Raw genomic sequence first — 15,576 nt, 5'->3', positions numbered from 1 at the left:
TTTTAATGTTAAAGGCAGTTCAGTGGACTCACCTCTGCCACCTTTTTCCCAGCTTATTGCTGTAATCTGTATTATTTCAGGTGTGTACCTCAACAGCAGAAAGATTAATTGTTGACCCCGTGAGCCACTGTCCCAGATTACTTCGCACACAAGGTCATGCCTCATAGCAGGCTCGAGCTTGCCCGTGGAAGCAACGCCTTTGGTCTGGGCACCAAAAAAAGTATCTGGAATGCCAGGAATTGGATCATATATCTCTCGTTCGCTTTAAAAATTGGACAGGTAACAATCCAAGAAACACTAATTTGTGAAAGGCCCCATTTCCGCCAACTCGAGTATTTTTCGGATGACATCAGCAGCTTTATTATACTGAATATTGGGGAGAGGCGGGAGATTGTAGCAGAAATGCAGTACCATACAAATAGTTGGAACAATGAAGATTGCATGAATTTGGAACCAACAAAGATGAGCACATCTTCCAATTCCAGACAGACAGTTGATTAAGATATGAAAATGAAGAAACACCAAGTTATTAAATGTGTTGATTGCTTTAATGTTCAAAATAAAACAGAAAAGGCACAATTGGCCAAAGATTAATAATCCATATTTTAAATAACATGAACATCACATTAAGGAGCAGGCTGTGATGTGATGCCCCAAAAGTTGAATAGCAAGGTCCAGAGGACTACTGCTTCCCATGGATTAGTATTCCAGCATAAGTCACTTCCCTCAGGAGAGGAGGTGAAGGGAAAAAATACCTGGAGGAGGCCTGGGAAAAGTAAAGAGTATAGATCTGAACTCTGCAACTATTTGTTATTTTTCAATAATAGGAACTCTTGGCATTCTCACCTCATACATTTTCTAATGCTAAAGCAAGGCTGAAGTTGCTAATAACAATTCTTCCATCATTAGTACATGTACAAAAAGTAAATTTAAAATAAATCCCATAAACCACAACCAAAATATGAACAATGGCATATATCAAAGTATCTCCTAATATAAACCAGTATAAAAGCTGAAAAAAAAGCACAGTAATCTCCAATTCAATAAAAGTTGAGCATTTACAAAATTACTTGTTTTTTCCCCCAAAGGCACACGAACAAGAACTTACATTTATTTAGCGCCTTTATCGTAGAAAAACATTCAAGGTGCTTCACGGAAGCAGTGGAGGGGTTGAGAGAGGAGGTGGTGAGGTAGAGCTGGGTGTTGTCAAGTGTGCCTGTGGAACCCAATGTGTTCTCGGATGATGTCGCCGAGGGACAACACGTAGATAAGAAGTACGAGGGGACCAAGGACAGATCCTTGGGGGACCCCAAAGGTAATGTTGTGAGGCTGGAAGAGAAACCATTGCAGGAGATTCTCTGGATACGAATGGACAGGCAAGAGTGGAACCTGGCAATGGTAGTCACATGGACGATGGAGGAGAGGCGTTGAAGGAGGATGCTGTGGTCAACCGTGTCCAATGGCTACAGACAGGTCGAGAAGGATGAGGAGGGATAGTGCATCACGGTCACAGTCACAGAGGATGGGTATGGTAGTGTAGTGGTTGTTACTGGACTAGTAATCCAGAGGTCTGGATTAATAATCCGAGAATGGGAGTTCATGAGAACTGGAATTCAGTTTAAAAAGAATCTGCAAATAAAACAGTAAAATTGACCATGAAACTGTCGGATTGTTGTAAAAACCCAAATGGGTTCACGAATGTCCTTTAGGGAAATAAACTTGCCGTCCGGCCTATATGTGTCTCTACTGGATGACTCTTAACTGTCTTCTGAATTGGCCTAGCAAGTCACTCAGTTGTATCAAACTGCCATCCTGGAACTCCCGACCTAACAATATTGTGGGAGCACCTTCACCACACAGACTGCAGTGTTTCAAGGCGGCGGCCCACCGCCTTCTTAGGGCAACTGGGGATGGGCAATAAATGTGAGCAATGCCCACATCCCAAGAATGAAAAAAAGAAACTGGTGTTAACCAAGGTCTTGTATAGATTGTTGAATATAAAAGCAAAAAAGTGACCAATGCTATATATATACACAACTTAGTAGAAATATTCTAAAATGCAGATGCTTAACTAGTACAAAACTTCAGTGCTATCAGATAGATTAACTGTGTGGAAATTCAGCAAACTATTAGCATCAAATAAGCTTGGTTTTGCCGTTAAGTACTTACTCTCAAATTTACACTAGCTAGACCCAGAGTAGAAAGTTTCACTTTAGATTATGTACCTATTGTTACAACAGACATGTAATGTCCAAATGTGCTAATGTATTAACAGCAGCAAAATATACTCCTGTGCATAAATGTATTTCCTTGAATGCACACTAGAGGTCCCTCTTAGTGTGTTGGCAAGAATGTATAACTGGTATTCACCATCAATAAAAAGTGCTAACTACAGGGTCTTTTCATAAAGCAGCCAGAGTTAAGCTCAGGACATATGTCTGTACTATATTTATACCCATGTTTTGACCCAAAATACTACAGGCTTTTAACTTGTGTCTAAGCTGAAAAATCAGACTGCTAAGTATGAAGGAGTGGCCAGGTGCCTGAATAGCTATTCATTGACAAGGTACTTAAAACATACAACTTTACGGAGCAACAGGCTATTGTACACATGCTTTATCCTACTGCTGCTCAAATGGTTTGCCTTCCATTTTTAAAGATACATTTTCAGATATTTACAGCATATACAGGGTGATCAAGAAAAATATTAAATGCAGTAGGGATGGGAAGCTTCGCTTGTGTCACCTCTTCTACAATATGGACCAGACAAGGTGAAGTTTTTTTTAGAGAAACAATTATGCATATTCATTTGTGCAATGTCTGGGAATTCAGGAAGTAACCATATTTATAGGCAAAGCCATCTGTATATAGGAACAAATCATTTCATGCTGGCCAACAATAAAATTTACATAGAATGAATGAAATGGCTCTGAAGTAAATAGTCTTTTGGCTTCTTATGCAGCTTTTGTGGAGTGGTGACGTTCTAGACTCACAACATCAATCAACAAGTCACTGAAATACATCTCGAACACCAGTGCACTTAATGTTTTACAATACAACTTCCATATAAATCTCTGTCCTCTGAAATCAGACAAACAATCCTTCTGGAATTCAATTTATGACCGATGAAGCCCACAAGTAATGTTGTGCAAGCAGAGTCACAACTGCGATACATGAAGGGGGCAAACATTTTGTTTCTAGAAGCTCCTACAATTATCGATACTAGAGAATGCTCCGCACCTAGCATCTCGTTATTTTCTTCACATTTCTTGTAAGGCTATTTATTTTCTCCAGTTTCTACATGTCAATTAATTTCTTCAAACTTGTCTTGCGTTTAGTTATGGAGTTCCGCATGTTCAGAAGGAATGCAGTCAGATGCAGCTCATTCATGCACAGAAACAAAAATCAAGTAGAGGTACAGTTGGCATTATTCCAGTGGGTTGATTCCAAGCAAATATAGTTACCGCTGTTTGCTATACTGAATCTCAAGGTGATGTGTTTTATAGAAACTAGGTACGCAATGACATTGAAGACTAGCAACCTTACACGATTGATGGTTTCATGCTGCAGTGCTACAAACACAAAGAAATGCTAGGTTTATGATATGCTGTGTGTTTAGACACGTTCTCAGACTGGTAACTGGAATTGAGGTACAGATCTCATTGAATGGTGGAACAGGCTTGCGGGGCTGAATGGCCGACTCCTGTTCCCATGTTCCTATGTAAACTACACATCTAGATTCAGTACATTGCCCATCCTGCACCTCGTGGAGGTAGCGGCAGCCAGGACAAAACAAAAGATACATTTAAGGATTCAACTAGAATTGAATTATTAGCTGGAGAATGAATGGGAGATTTCTGGGCGGTTTTAGCTGATTTAACCCCCCCCCCCCTCCCACTCTTCCTTTTTAGCTGTGCTGCAAGTTAAACTTAGGTAAGCCTACTGTGAATCCAATTAAACTATGCTGTGAGCTTATATGGTTGTATGTCACAACTTAAAATTACACCCCATCTACCACCTTAAACATTCACTCCCTCCACCACTGGCATACCGTGGCTGCAGTGTGTACCATCTACAAGATGCACTGCAGCAACTCGCCAAGGCTTCTTCAACAGCGCCTCCCAAACCCGCGACCTCTTCCACCTAGAAGGACAAGGGCAGCAGGCGCGTGGAAACACCATCACCTCCAAGTTCCTCTCCAAGTCACACACCATCCTGATTTGGAAATATATCGCCGCTCCTTCATCGTCCCTGGGTTAAAATCCTGGAACTCTACCTAACAGCACTGTGGGAGCACCTTCACCACACGGACTGCAACGGTTCAAGAAGGACGGTTTACCACCACCTTCTCAAGGGCAATTAGGGATGGGAAATAAATGCTGGCCTTGCCAGTGATGCCCACATCCCATGAATGAATAAAAAAAAGATAGTTAGTATTGACTGAGCGAGTCCTGTTCTGTAGGCAGAGTTACTTTGTTCAACTGTTCTTCCTGTAACAAATCTCTCTTAAAAAAGAAAATGCCCTCCTAACAAAATTCAGACCAGCTACTACAGAATTGCAAGGCCATCTACATTACTATTATGCAAAATTTGGTCTCATTTTTAAAAACAATGTTTAGCAGTGTTAAAAGCTAAACATTTAGCATAAACAAAATCAAAAGCTATTGAGGAGCAAAATACAGCTTCAAAAGTGTTAAATAAATATATTAAGAGACTGACACCTGCGCAAATTTCCTATCCACAATACTTAAGTCCTGTTGTTAACTGGCGCTCCAGCCCAAATAATCACTGGTTTATGGGCAATTAATAGTAGTGTTATATAAAGAGCAGAATGGTAGAAGCAAACTAGGAAACTGGTAACAAACGGGGGTGGAGGGAAGAGAGTACAGGAAAAATACAATAAAAGTGGATTATCTTTCTTCAAACATCCGGAAGAACTCAACTTATATTTAATAAAGACATATTAAATGATCTTCATTAGGAAAGGCTAGTTTTAAATAAGTACTCCTTGAGTATATGTTTTATACCTAGTGGTACGGATGTGGCAGTTTCTCAATTTACATTAATACCTATTTGTTTGGTGCAGTTTTGGTCTCCTTACCCAAGGAAGGATATACTTGCCTTAGAAGGGGTGCAACGAAGGTTCACTAGACTGATTCCTGGGATGAGAGGGTTGTCCTATGAGGAGAGATTGAGCAGAATGGGCCTATATTCGCTGGAGTTTAGAAAAATGAGAGGTGATCTCATTGAAACGTATCAAATAGAGGGCTCGTCACAGTAGATGCTGAGAAGCTGTTTCACCTGGCTGGAGAGTCTAGAACTAGGGGTCATAATCTCAGGATAAGAGGTCGGCCATTTAGGACTGAGATGAGGAGAAATGTTTTCACTCAGAGGGTTGTGAATCTTTGGAATTCTCCACCCCAGAGGGCGGTGAATGATCAGTCAGTCATTGAGTATATTCAAGACTGAGATCGCGAGATGTTTGGACACTAAGGGAATCAAGGGATATGGGGATAGGGCGGGAAAGTGGAGTTGAGGTAGAAGATCAGCCATGATCTTATTGAATGGCAGAGCAGGCTCGAGGGGCCATATGGCCTACTCCTGCTCATATTTCTTATGTTCTTAGAACCCTCAGTGAGTCACTTTCTACATTTCCTTTGCAAATTCCCATGAACTAGGGAACTAAATCAAATGATACATTGTGTTGTGGACTCATGTTCACCAAGGCCCATACCAAAACATTAAAAAATTCCACGATGCCAATGAATTGAAACTGTCTTGTGTGTGAAAAGCACCAAAAATTTCCACCAAATAACTTCTACTGATTAAAACACTGAGGTAAAGTCTTATAAATATTGGCCAGATTAATGTAGACTAATGCAAGTTTCATGAAAAGTTAAGTGGATAGGTATTTTCTTTATCTGTGATTCATTTTTAAATTTACTTTCATTTCCTTCTTGCAATAAATGGACATTTCTTTTAAGCATTATTTGCTTATTGACATTTACACCTTTAGTCTTTCTCTCAAGTCATGCCATTTACAGAAATGGCCTCTATGAACCAGTAATCACAGCCAATAAATAAACCAGGCTTAGTAGCAGACAATGTGCATTCGCTGAGGGACAAATTACAATGGCAGGAGCAGATATCAGCCAGTGCTCGAGGACAATCAAAGTGATGAATGTCTCCCAGATTCCAACAATCTTCACATTCACACCAAAAGCAGCAAGAACCTGTAATGTTAAATATAAAAGTTTTCCTTTCCAGCACCGCTGAAAACACACAAGCCTTACAGATGTAGGATTCTGAAATCCAATTATCTTGATTTCTAATCTCCAAAATTGAAGAAAATATTTACAGATACTGGTGCACCATTAACAAGAGGTTGCTTGTAAAAAGCAGGATAGATCGTGCAGCTCACTATTAACACAGGTACTTACGGGGATATTTTCCTATATTTGCTACTTTTTTTTTTTAAAAAGCAAAAGTGTACTGTGGTATTTGCCATAATTTCAGGGAGACATTTTCCAGGAGCATAAAATAAAGCAGTGATAACGCAAACTATAGAATTATAGAATCATACAGCACAGAAGGAGGCCATTTGGCTGAAAGAGCTATCCAATTAATCCCACTCCCCTGCTCCGTCGCCTTAGCCCTGCAAATCTTTCCTTTTTAACTATAGATTTAATTTTCTTTTGCAAGTTACTGTGCATACTATTCCAGGCAATGCATTCCAGATCATAACGACTCACTGCGTAAAAACTATTCTCCTCATCTCCCCCGGTTTTTTTTTGCCAATTATCTTAAATCTGTGTCCTCTGACATTTATTTATTTTAATTTTTTTTTAAATCTCTCCTTCCCAATATTCAATCCTACTATCCACACAGGTGAAACCTCCATCCAGCACCCTTCTTCACCATAAGCCTTGGCACTGGCCTCCACCTTGACCTACCACCCCATACATGGGCTTGCTACACACACAGCCCAAACTCTTCCTCAGTCTGTGAGTGAACTCGTGGAAGATTGGCTATTATATATTTATACACACACACAAAATCACGTGATTGAACTAATCGCCCTCAGATATGACCATGAAGATCTTACCAGGAGCAGTTTGGCCTGGACAAGTGAATGGACATATCGGAAAACATTCTGTCAATCCGTGCTACATCATCTAGGTATTGAGGAATTTCTGAAGGGTTTCAGCCCTCCTCCCAGTTAAGTGGTAGCATCTATAATGCATTTAATGAACAAGGTGTCATCTTTCACGTAGGCCTGTTTAGGAGAGTCAAGTTTGGACAACGGGAAAAACATAGGACAGCCACTGGCAATATTCATCTCATTCACTGGCCTTTGAAATGAGGAAGAATTAACATCTGGACGAAAGGCATCAATTAAATGTTCCCGGTTGTTCTGGTCCAGAAGCATGAAGGTGACCTTCGGAGAGGGAAAATAAAAAAAATCACTAATATCAATAACTTTTTTTTAAACATTTTGAAATATCAGCAACAAATCTAGCAAACCCCCAACCTTATAGGACTGAGTATTGGACGTGGAATAGATTTAGAAACCATTTTAAATCAAGTTGAATTGAGGATTATGGATGATGCAGAGCTGAACATGCAACATTACTTTGATGCGATCATTCTGTATAAACATTAAACTTTCCAAAATCCAGTTTGACAAAAAAAAATGAATATTCCACTCAGCACAATCTTCATACAACTACATGCAAGGACAAAAAGTAACTTCTTATTCTTCAGAGTTGATTTTGTACAAAAGTATCATTACTGCATTGCAGTAAGGAGAGAGAATGATTAATCTCCATCAATGTTTATCTTAAACAAATTCCATTGTTTCAACTCGGACCACTCATCATCTTGAACTAATGGCCTGATGAAATATTAAAGGAGCTGCCACTATGACGGGGCTGCAGGGATGTCTCATCCTCTCCTGGCAAAAGCAACATTGGGAGGCTGCTGGCTGGGGCTCTCCAGCCTATGGACACCTCCAAAGTCTCGTTGGTGCTACTCTTCGCTTCTTTATTGAGAGCAATGGCACAGGATCCGTCCCTAGCCCATTTTCAGTTCCTTCGTCGAAGTAACATCACTGAGACTGGTAAATTCCTCAAGGAAGTCTCAAGTGTGAACAACAGTTATGAATGGAATTCCCCGTCTTTTCAGAACCCAGAACTGTAGTGTTGTAACTACTGGTTGGCCTAGCAAGGAGGACACTACTAGATACAATTGAACATGACAGCAAGTGGACTTTCCACTCACCAAGAATTTTAATAAAGGCTGGCTCCCCTTTAGGAGTCTAATAACTAAGTTCACTATTGAACAGTTCTTGTGATGGAATGAGTTTACTGAAGGTAACAGCTTTAGTTAGTCATGTCTTGCTTGGGAACAGGACAACCAGTAGCATATACATGAGGACCACTGCAATGACCTTTTCCATAACTACATCATTAAACTGAGGCTTCCCAAAGAATATCACAATCATGTCAACACAGTATCGGTAGCAATATCAATGTGTGTCCAAAAGACTAGGGGGGGGGGGCCGGGAAGGGGAGAGGCATAAACAGCTATGGAAAATTGACAGTTTCACCGAACAATTTTCCATATCCAATGGTAGATCACCATGCAATGGTCTGCGGGAATCAAATCCAGATCACTGTAAAGCAACTGGATAATATCTTCACTGTTGAATGGAATGGAAACCAATTGCACATTTGCTGATTCTAAATAATTTGGTAATTCCACTTTAAATATCCGGCATTGAAAGGGTAGGGAAAAACAGAACTGTTCCAGGATGGTGAAGGAACATAAATGACAAAAACACAGGACTACCTGTACGCAAATCGGCCCGGAATTTGCGGTCAACAGCGAAGTGAAGGTGTTCGCTGCTGTCCCTGAAGTACGCTCCGCACAAGGATCTCGCAATCCCTGTGTCGAGAATTTGGGGTTTTCCGACCTTCAAATCAATTCAACAGACTGCAGTGAGGATTCCTTTGTTCGAACTGCTGTGACGTCAACAGGCCGTCTAACAGTCAGTCAATCAAAGGTAGAATTCTCAGACAGCGAACAAGGAAGTGAGTAAGCCCTTAAAATTCTACCTTTTTAAAAACAGTTAGAGAGAGCAAAAGGAAGATTGGGGCTCTCACATGGGAAAAAGGCAAACCTGAAATAAAGATGGAAAAACTTTTTAAAAAATGAAAGAATTCTTTTGAAAAGTTTCTTAAAATTTTTTATTTTTATTAAAATGGACAAATTTTACAATGCACAAAAGTAAAATTTGTTTTCCAGGCCTTTAACCGTTGTTTAGCAGTCAATACGCTGTTAAAACCCCAGTTACACCTAATCCCTTTGGGTCAAACTTTTAGTGGGGAATTTAACAGCGTTCTTACAGCGGAAGAGCTGAAGTTTTCATCAGTTTCAATGATTTACAAAATTTCACTGATTGCCGGCTCGGTGGTGGGGGAGCAGGGGGCACGGTGCAGTCAGTTTCGGAACGGTCATTGACAGACCGCAACTTTGGGATTTGCCGAAGTTGCAGTCAGTTTCAAAGGCGGAATGACGGCGAATGCTGCCAGTTCGCCGTCATCGCGACTGCCAATTCCGGGCCATTATCTTCTGTAAATTGTTCCAATGTATGTAAGTGGCTGTGAATATTGATCATACGGTATTAGAAATATTAAAATTTCAGTTGAACCTTCTACGTACCTTTTGCTTAAATGGCCACTGAAGCAGAGCATCATAGTCACCCCTCATGACAACAAAGAACAAGGAGATATGAGTTCCTCGTCCTGCTCCATCTCCGTTTAAATAAATTCTCATACGCACCTTATACCCATATTTGCTGGTATAGAATGCTGGGGGGAAAAAAAATCAATAAAAGAATGTCTTGTTCAGAAACACAGGTTATTACCCATACAATGTTACACTATAAACACTGGTTACAAGATAATGAACACAAGGTTCATAGGAAGTTTGGTGCTGGAAATGCAATTTAATTCAGGTCCACTGCTATCATCTTCGGTGTTTCAGTTATAAGGAGTAACAAGTACATCATTGCTGTATAAATCAAGACCAAACCAATGAAATTATTATTGAACAATTCAGTCACTTTCTGTAGTGATGTATACTGCAGTGCAGTGAAAATTTTAATTACAATGAGGGAATGAAATGTCAGAATTGAGAAAAGCAGAAGTGTGACCATAGTCTCAGTACCACAAGGAAGGCATAGTCGAAAGGAAGCCCGAGGTAAACAAGGCTCAGACAATTTCCATCCATGGATGCTGGTGGAGTTAGCGGAGGAGATTTCAAATCCCCTCACCGATATTTTTCAAAGCTCACTGGAATTAGGTAACGTCCCAATGAATTGGAAAATAACAAATGCGATCCTCATCTTCAAATAAGGGCCTTCAAATTACCAGGGCAGTGAGCCTTACCTCAAATGTGGGGAAAGTGCTCAAGGCAATGATAAGGTATAGCATAAGGGATCATTAGGAACAAATTCTGAATAGAAAAAGCTGTCATGGTTCAAAAGGGGCAGGGCCTGTCCAACCAATTTATTGGATTTCTTTGTGGAGGTTACAGATCTGGTCGATAGTGATGAGCTAGTCAGTGTTACCCATCTGGATTTCAGGAAGTCACCAGACACTGTCCCACATAGAAGACTGATGCACTGCTGAAAGGTTGAGAGCAAAAGGTGATATTGCGTGGGGAGGTGTCAAAATAGAAACTGGTTGACAGTGTGGAGTCTCAAAGAGATTGGTGTTGGGGCTGCTGTTGTTTATCATTTTTATAAGATGGAATATTGTTTAATTAAAGTTTCTAAGTTGACACCAACTGGCCAGTGATGCTAACCAATGTGCAATAATCCAAAAGGGACATGAACAGGTTTGGTCAGTGGGTATGGTAGATGGAATTCAACACAGATCAGTGGATTGGTCACTGATACTAATTCAGTGTTCACAGGCAGTCAAGAAAGCAAATAAAATTTTGGGATGGATAGCTAGGGGTGTAACTAATAAGTCAAAGGAGGTGATGTTGAAGTTGCATCTATCCTTGCTGGCTGCATCTGGAATATGGTGTTCAGTTTTGGTCTCTGTGATACAGGAACAATGTCGAGAGATTCCAAAAAGAGCTACCAGGTTGATTCATGAATTAAGATGGCAGAGTTGTGAGAAAAGATTGTCCTTCTTGGGACTTTACTGTCTGGAGAGGAGGATAATGGAGGGGGCTGATAAAAGATTTCATGGGCATAGAGAATTTGAATCCAGGAAATGTTCTTCTGTTGGGCATAGGATTTGAAGACTGAGGGGAATACTGTTGAAAGTTGACGGTGTCAAAGGAAAAGCATAAATTTAAGCAACTTTTTTTTTTAACTAAGTAAGAGGGTGAAAGAATCATTGCATGTCAGCAAGAGGTGGTGAAACATAAAATAAGAAAACCTGCCGTGATTTTAAGAAAGACTGGATAAATTCCCATTAGGAAAGGAGACACAGGGTGATTAGTTCTAAAATCACAAACAGGAAGCTGATGGGAAGTTTGAAAGGGTAGGCTAGATGGATCAACAATCTTCTTCTGCTCCAAACATTATGTAACTAAGCAAGAACTATGGAATGTCCTTAAAATGTAGTAAATTGAATGACCCACATGCAGATTGAATCTACTGCCTCAATACTTTTACATTTCAATGCTAAAGAAAGGTTACCTTGTACACCTCAGGATCGTGATATTGAAAGATGTGCATTAATACTGTAATGTCATATCATTTCATACAAAACTGTAGGCAGATGGAAATAACAACAGAAAATGCTGGAAAAACTCAGCAGGTCAGGCAACATCCGTGGAGAGAAATTTGAGTTGACGTTTCGGGTTTGACCCTTCTTCAAAACTGGAGAGAAAAGGAACTAGATCGAAGGCAGGGCTGCGATCGGACAAAAGAATAAAAGAACCAAAAGAAGTAAAAGAGATTAGAAGCTAGACGAGATGGTAATAGGCTGGGATTAGGTGTAAAGTGTACTGGCAGGGCAAAAGATAGCTGCCAGGTGTGAGAGAGAAACAAAAGGAAAGGGGGGGGGGGGGAGGAAAGGAGTGGAAAAATATAAGTAAAAATGAAATAGGGGCCGAGGTTATGATCTGAAATTGTTGAACTCGATATTGAGACCGGAAGGCTGCAGAGTGCCTAATCGGAAGATGAGGTGCTGTTCCTCGAGTTTACGTTGAGCTTCCGTGGAACAGTACAAGAGGCCAAGGACGGTGAGGTCCGAGTGGGAATGGAGCGGTGAATTGAAATGACAGGCGACCAGAAGCTCGGGGTCACCCTTATGGACTGAACGGAGGTGTTCCGCAAAGCGGTCACCCAATCTGCGTTTGGTCTCCCCAATGTAGAGGAGACCGCATCGTGAGCAGCGAATACAGTATACTAGATTGCGAGAAGTACAAGTAAATCGCTGTTTCACCTGGAAGGGGTGTTTGGGGCCCTGGACAGTGGGGAGGGGGGAGGTATAGGGGCAGGTGTTACATCTCCTCCGCTTGCACGGGAAGGTGCCAGGCGAAGGGGAAGGGCTGTTTGGGGTGATAGAGGAGTGGACTAGGGTGTCTCGGAGAGAGCGGTCCCTGCGGAATGCTGAAAGGGGAGGGGAGGGGAAGATACGTTTGGTGGTGGGATCACTTTGGAGGGGCAACCATATCATCACTTCAAAAAGGCAGAAAGTTATTTTACTGAAAAAAACAGTAGAAAGTAAAATAAAAAGTACCTGGTGAGTAAAGGCTTGTTACCCGCCCTGAAATGGCCTCCTGGCGTTTTCTACTGACATCAGTAATTTTCCACATAAGTATTCCATCATAAGAAATCTGCTCCAAAGCAAGCATCTGCACACGGAATTCATTGATGATTACATCCTTTAAAGCAAGGAGATGCTGCTGATCTGAAACCTAGAAATAGATGAACGTGTCAGACAAAGTATGAAGTTTATCTACATCACCTTCTCACAGTAACTATTAAATATCACAACTGCCTTCAAATGGTTATTGTCGTGGATTAGCCTTTAATTGTGATTAGTCACTTGTGTGTTGCACCCTACCGATGTTATGGTTTTGAGCCTTGTATTGCTCAGACATTCAGATCAGAGTGATCCTCCGGAACTGGGTTCATGTAAAATAATCAGATGGCGAGTCAAATTGAACTGCACCCACACATCACCTCACCGCTGATCACAAAGCAATCTGACCTAGGAGCAGCATTCACATCTATATGCAATTTAAATATGGGCGGTTTTGTTCTCACTATAGGCGCTGAGCCACTGAGTATGTTACTGGACATATGCGTAATGTTTTGTAATGCATTATTTTAAAACTTAGAAAATAAGAGTGGTTGCTCAAGACTATAAAAACCAGCTCCAGGTTTAAGAAACGACATAGTTATGATTTGCACATCAGTCACAAATCCTTATACAGGTAGACTATCCTTTATCCGCACTTCTGAAAACCGAAAACCTCTAAAAACCGAAAGTTTTTTCGTGGAGCGTAAGTCGTGCACACGACATGACCCGAGTGGCGCCAAACATGACAGGAGTGGTCCGGGAGCTCTGCCTTTCCCTGTGAGCAGGGCAGAGGGTCACAGAGTTCCCTCCTGGGTAGGAGATTGCAGGCCGAGCCGGGCAGTGTGAAGGAGGTACCGGGAGAGTTAACCCAACAATACAGCGGCCCGTCCGATAGTCTCCTCCCCTCCCCCCCCCCCCCCCGACCTGATTTGCGGGCCAGCTTAGTGTAGGAGTCAGCCGATATCCGGCTTTCCCACAACTGGCGGCGGCAGTCGAGCCCCAGACCCCCACTAAGTTAAGGAATTCAGATACGGAGCAGGGGGAGCCGGAAACCTCGATCTAACGGCAGAAATCAGCAGCCGTTTCGTTAGTTTTTTTTTCTTCCCCTAGCATTTTTTTTCTTCCTCTAGCATTTTTTTAAACAGTCAGGCTGTGGAAAGAGTCTCTGTAGCTTAGCAACAGCTTCAGAGACGCTTCCAAGGCAGGGCCCAAGTGCTTACAAGCTGTTGCTAAGCAACAGTGTTTGTTGTCAGATACGGAGATGAAAACCAAAACACAGCTGGTCCCAAGGTTTTCGGATAAAGGATAGTCTACCTGTATATAGCCTGTAACTGTGCACAGAGTATGGTCAAATTAAAGCTGGCTGTTTGGTGGGTCAATACAACACAATAAACACCAATGTACACAGGTGCAGCTGTCGGGTGCAAGTATCCCAAACCATGCAAACAAAACAAATCCAATATTAAATAAATGCAGAATCACGAGTTGTAACTCATCTCCAAGCACCAGGTTAGAACAGAAGATCCTTAAACCAGCAACAGTTTTACTCTGCTAACAGAACAAAAAGACGAGGAACACTGTAAATCCCACTATTTTGTGTGTATTCCATGCAACTGTTAATAAGGATTGTGTTTTTCATAAAATGGTTTACTACTTCTTGCTGCATACAGGAAAAATACACAAACACATAGGAAAAAAGACTGCTTTACCTTGCGCTCCAAGCTTTTAATGGCATCCTGGTCAATCTTGTTTTGCCTCTCAAATGCAACCATGGTTGTTTGGGTTTTTTCTACCTCTCTGTTTAAAACGGTCACAATATTTTCAAAGGTCTGAATTTTTCGCTCCAGAGCATCAACTTTACTTTGACACTCTGCCAATGTCTGGCCAGAACTTGGTGCTGTGTGCAAATCTGAAATGCTGCTGGAACAGGAAGCTCCTTCAAAGTAATCTGTTTCCAAGTCACCATTTGATTCCACAGCAACCTGGGTGCGCAAAGAGGATAACGAACATTGGGACAACAAAGACGACACAGTCTTCTCTAGCTGATTGACTTTGAGCTGTATTCGAGCAATCATTGATGGGACGGCAACCACTGATGCATCTTCATCGTCATTAGCAACGCTGGAATTTCGCAAGAAGCTGGTTTTCAGAGTATTGGCAAAGTGAAGTAATAACGTGAGATGTGCAACAACTGAAGAGTTTTCGTGATCCTTGAGACGCTCTTTGCCACCCTGTATTTTTTTTTTAAAAATGTATAAGAATTAAAGTAGTCTTAGCTGAAAACTGCAAGTTGGATGAGGCAATATTTAAAATGGATCACAAGAAGTTACAGTTTACATAGCACTCCTAGTATAAATCATCTCAGAACAGTTCATAAAAGGGAGATGCGTACACTGAGCAGGAAGCAAGGAATTTAAGGGAGAGGAAGAAACCCAAGACACAAAGGTGTTTTAGTAGGCAAGGAAAGAGTAAGCAAGACAAATTGATTTTGGAAGAGAATTCCAGAGGGCAGAGGCATAGTAAAAGCCAACACATGGTCACTGACTGCAAAATCTGGGCCAAAGGAACAGCGCTCGCCGTTCACCTCAAATAAAGCTGCCCATAAAGTTTTAGCGGGCTGCAGAGCGCAGACTTCCTCTTTTCTAATGTCAGTTTGAATTTGGCGCCCTCTACAGGGAATCTGTGGTGTCTGTGAACAGGGAAAGCAGCAATGAGGCTGATCAACCAATCGGATTGAAGAATC

The 15,576-nt window shown here is 41.3% G+C and overlaps 1 protein-coding gene across 3 annotated transcripts in view; it reads right to left on the bottom strand.

Moving 5' to 3' along the window:
- Window positions 1–526: 526 nt before the first annotated feature.
- traf1 (TNF receptor-associated factor 1) overlaps window positions 527–15,576 on the bottom strand; it is a 51,404-nt gene continuing 36,354 nt past the window's right edge. For all 3 annotated transcript variants that reach the window (XM_085965564.1, XM_085965563.1, XM_085965565.1), the window contains 4 exons: window positions 14,543–15,064; window positions 12,768–12,945; window positions 9,724–9,872; window positions 527–7,438 (listed from right to left, as the gene is read on the bottom strand). In XM_085965564.1, the coding sequence (XP_085821690.1) occupies window positions 7,220–7,438; window positions 9,724–9,872; window positions 12,768–12,945; window positions 14,543–15,064 (1,068 nt within the window). In that variant the 3' untranslated portion in view covers window positions 527–7,219. The remainder of the gene's footprint in view (window positions 7,439–9,723; window positions 9,873–12,767; window positions 12,946–14,542; window positions 15,065–15,576) is intronic.

The sequence above is a fragment of the Somniosus microcephalus genome, chromosome 23 (genome assembly GCF_052327205.1).
Source record: "Somniosus microcephalus isolate GS21.2 chromosome 23, FLI_Smic_1.0, whole genome shotgun sequence".
Taxonomy (NCBI): domain Eukaryota; kingdom Metazoa; phylum Chordata; class Chondrichthyes; order Squaliformes; family Somniosidae; genus Somniosus; species Somniosus microcephalus.
This window is presented reverse-complemented; position numbering and strand designations above follow the sequence as displayed.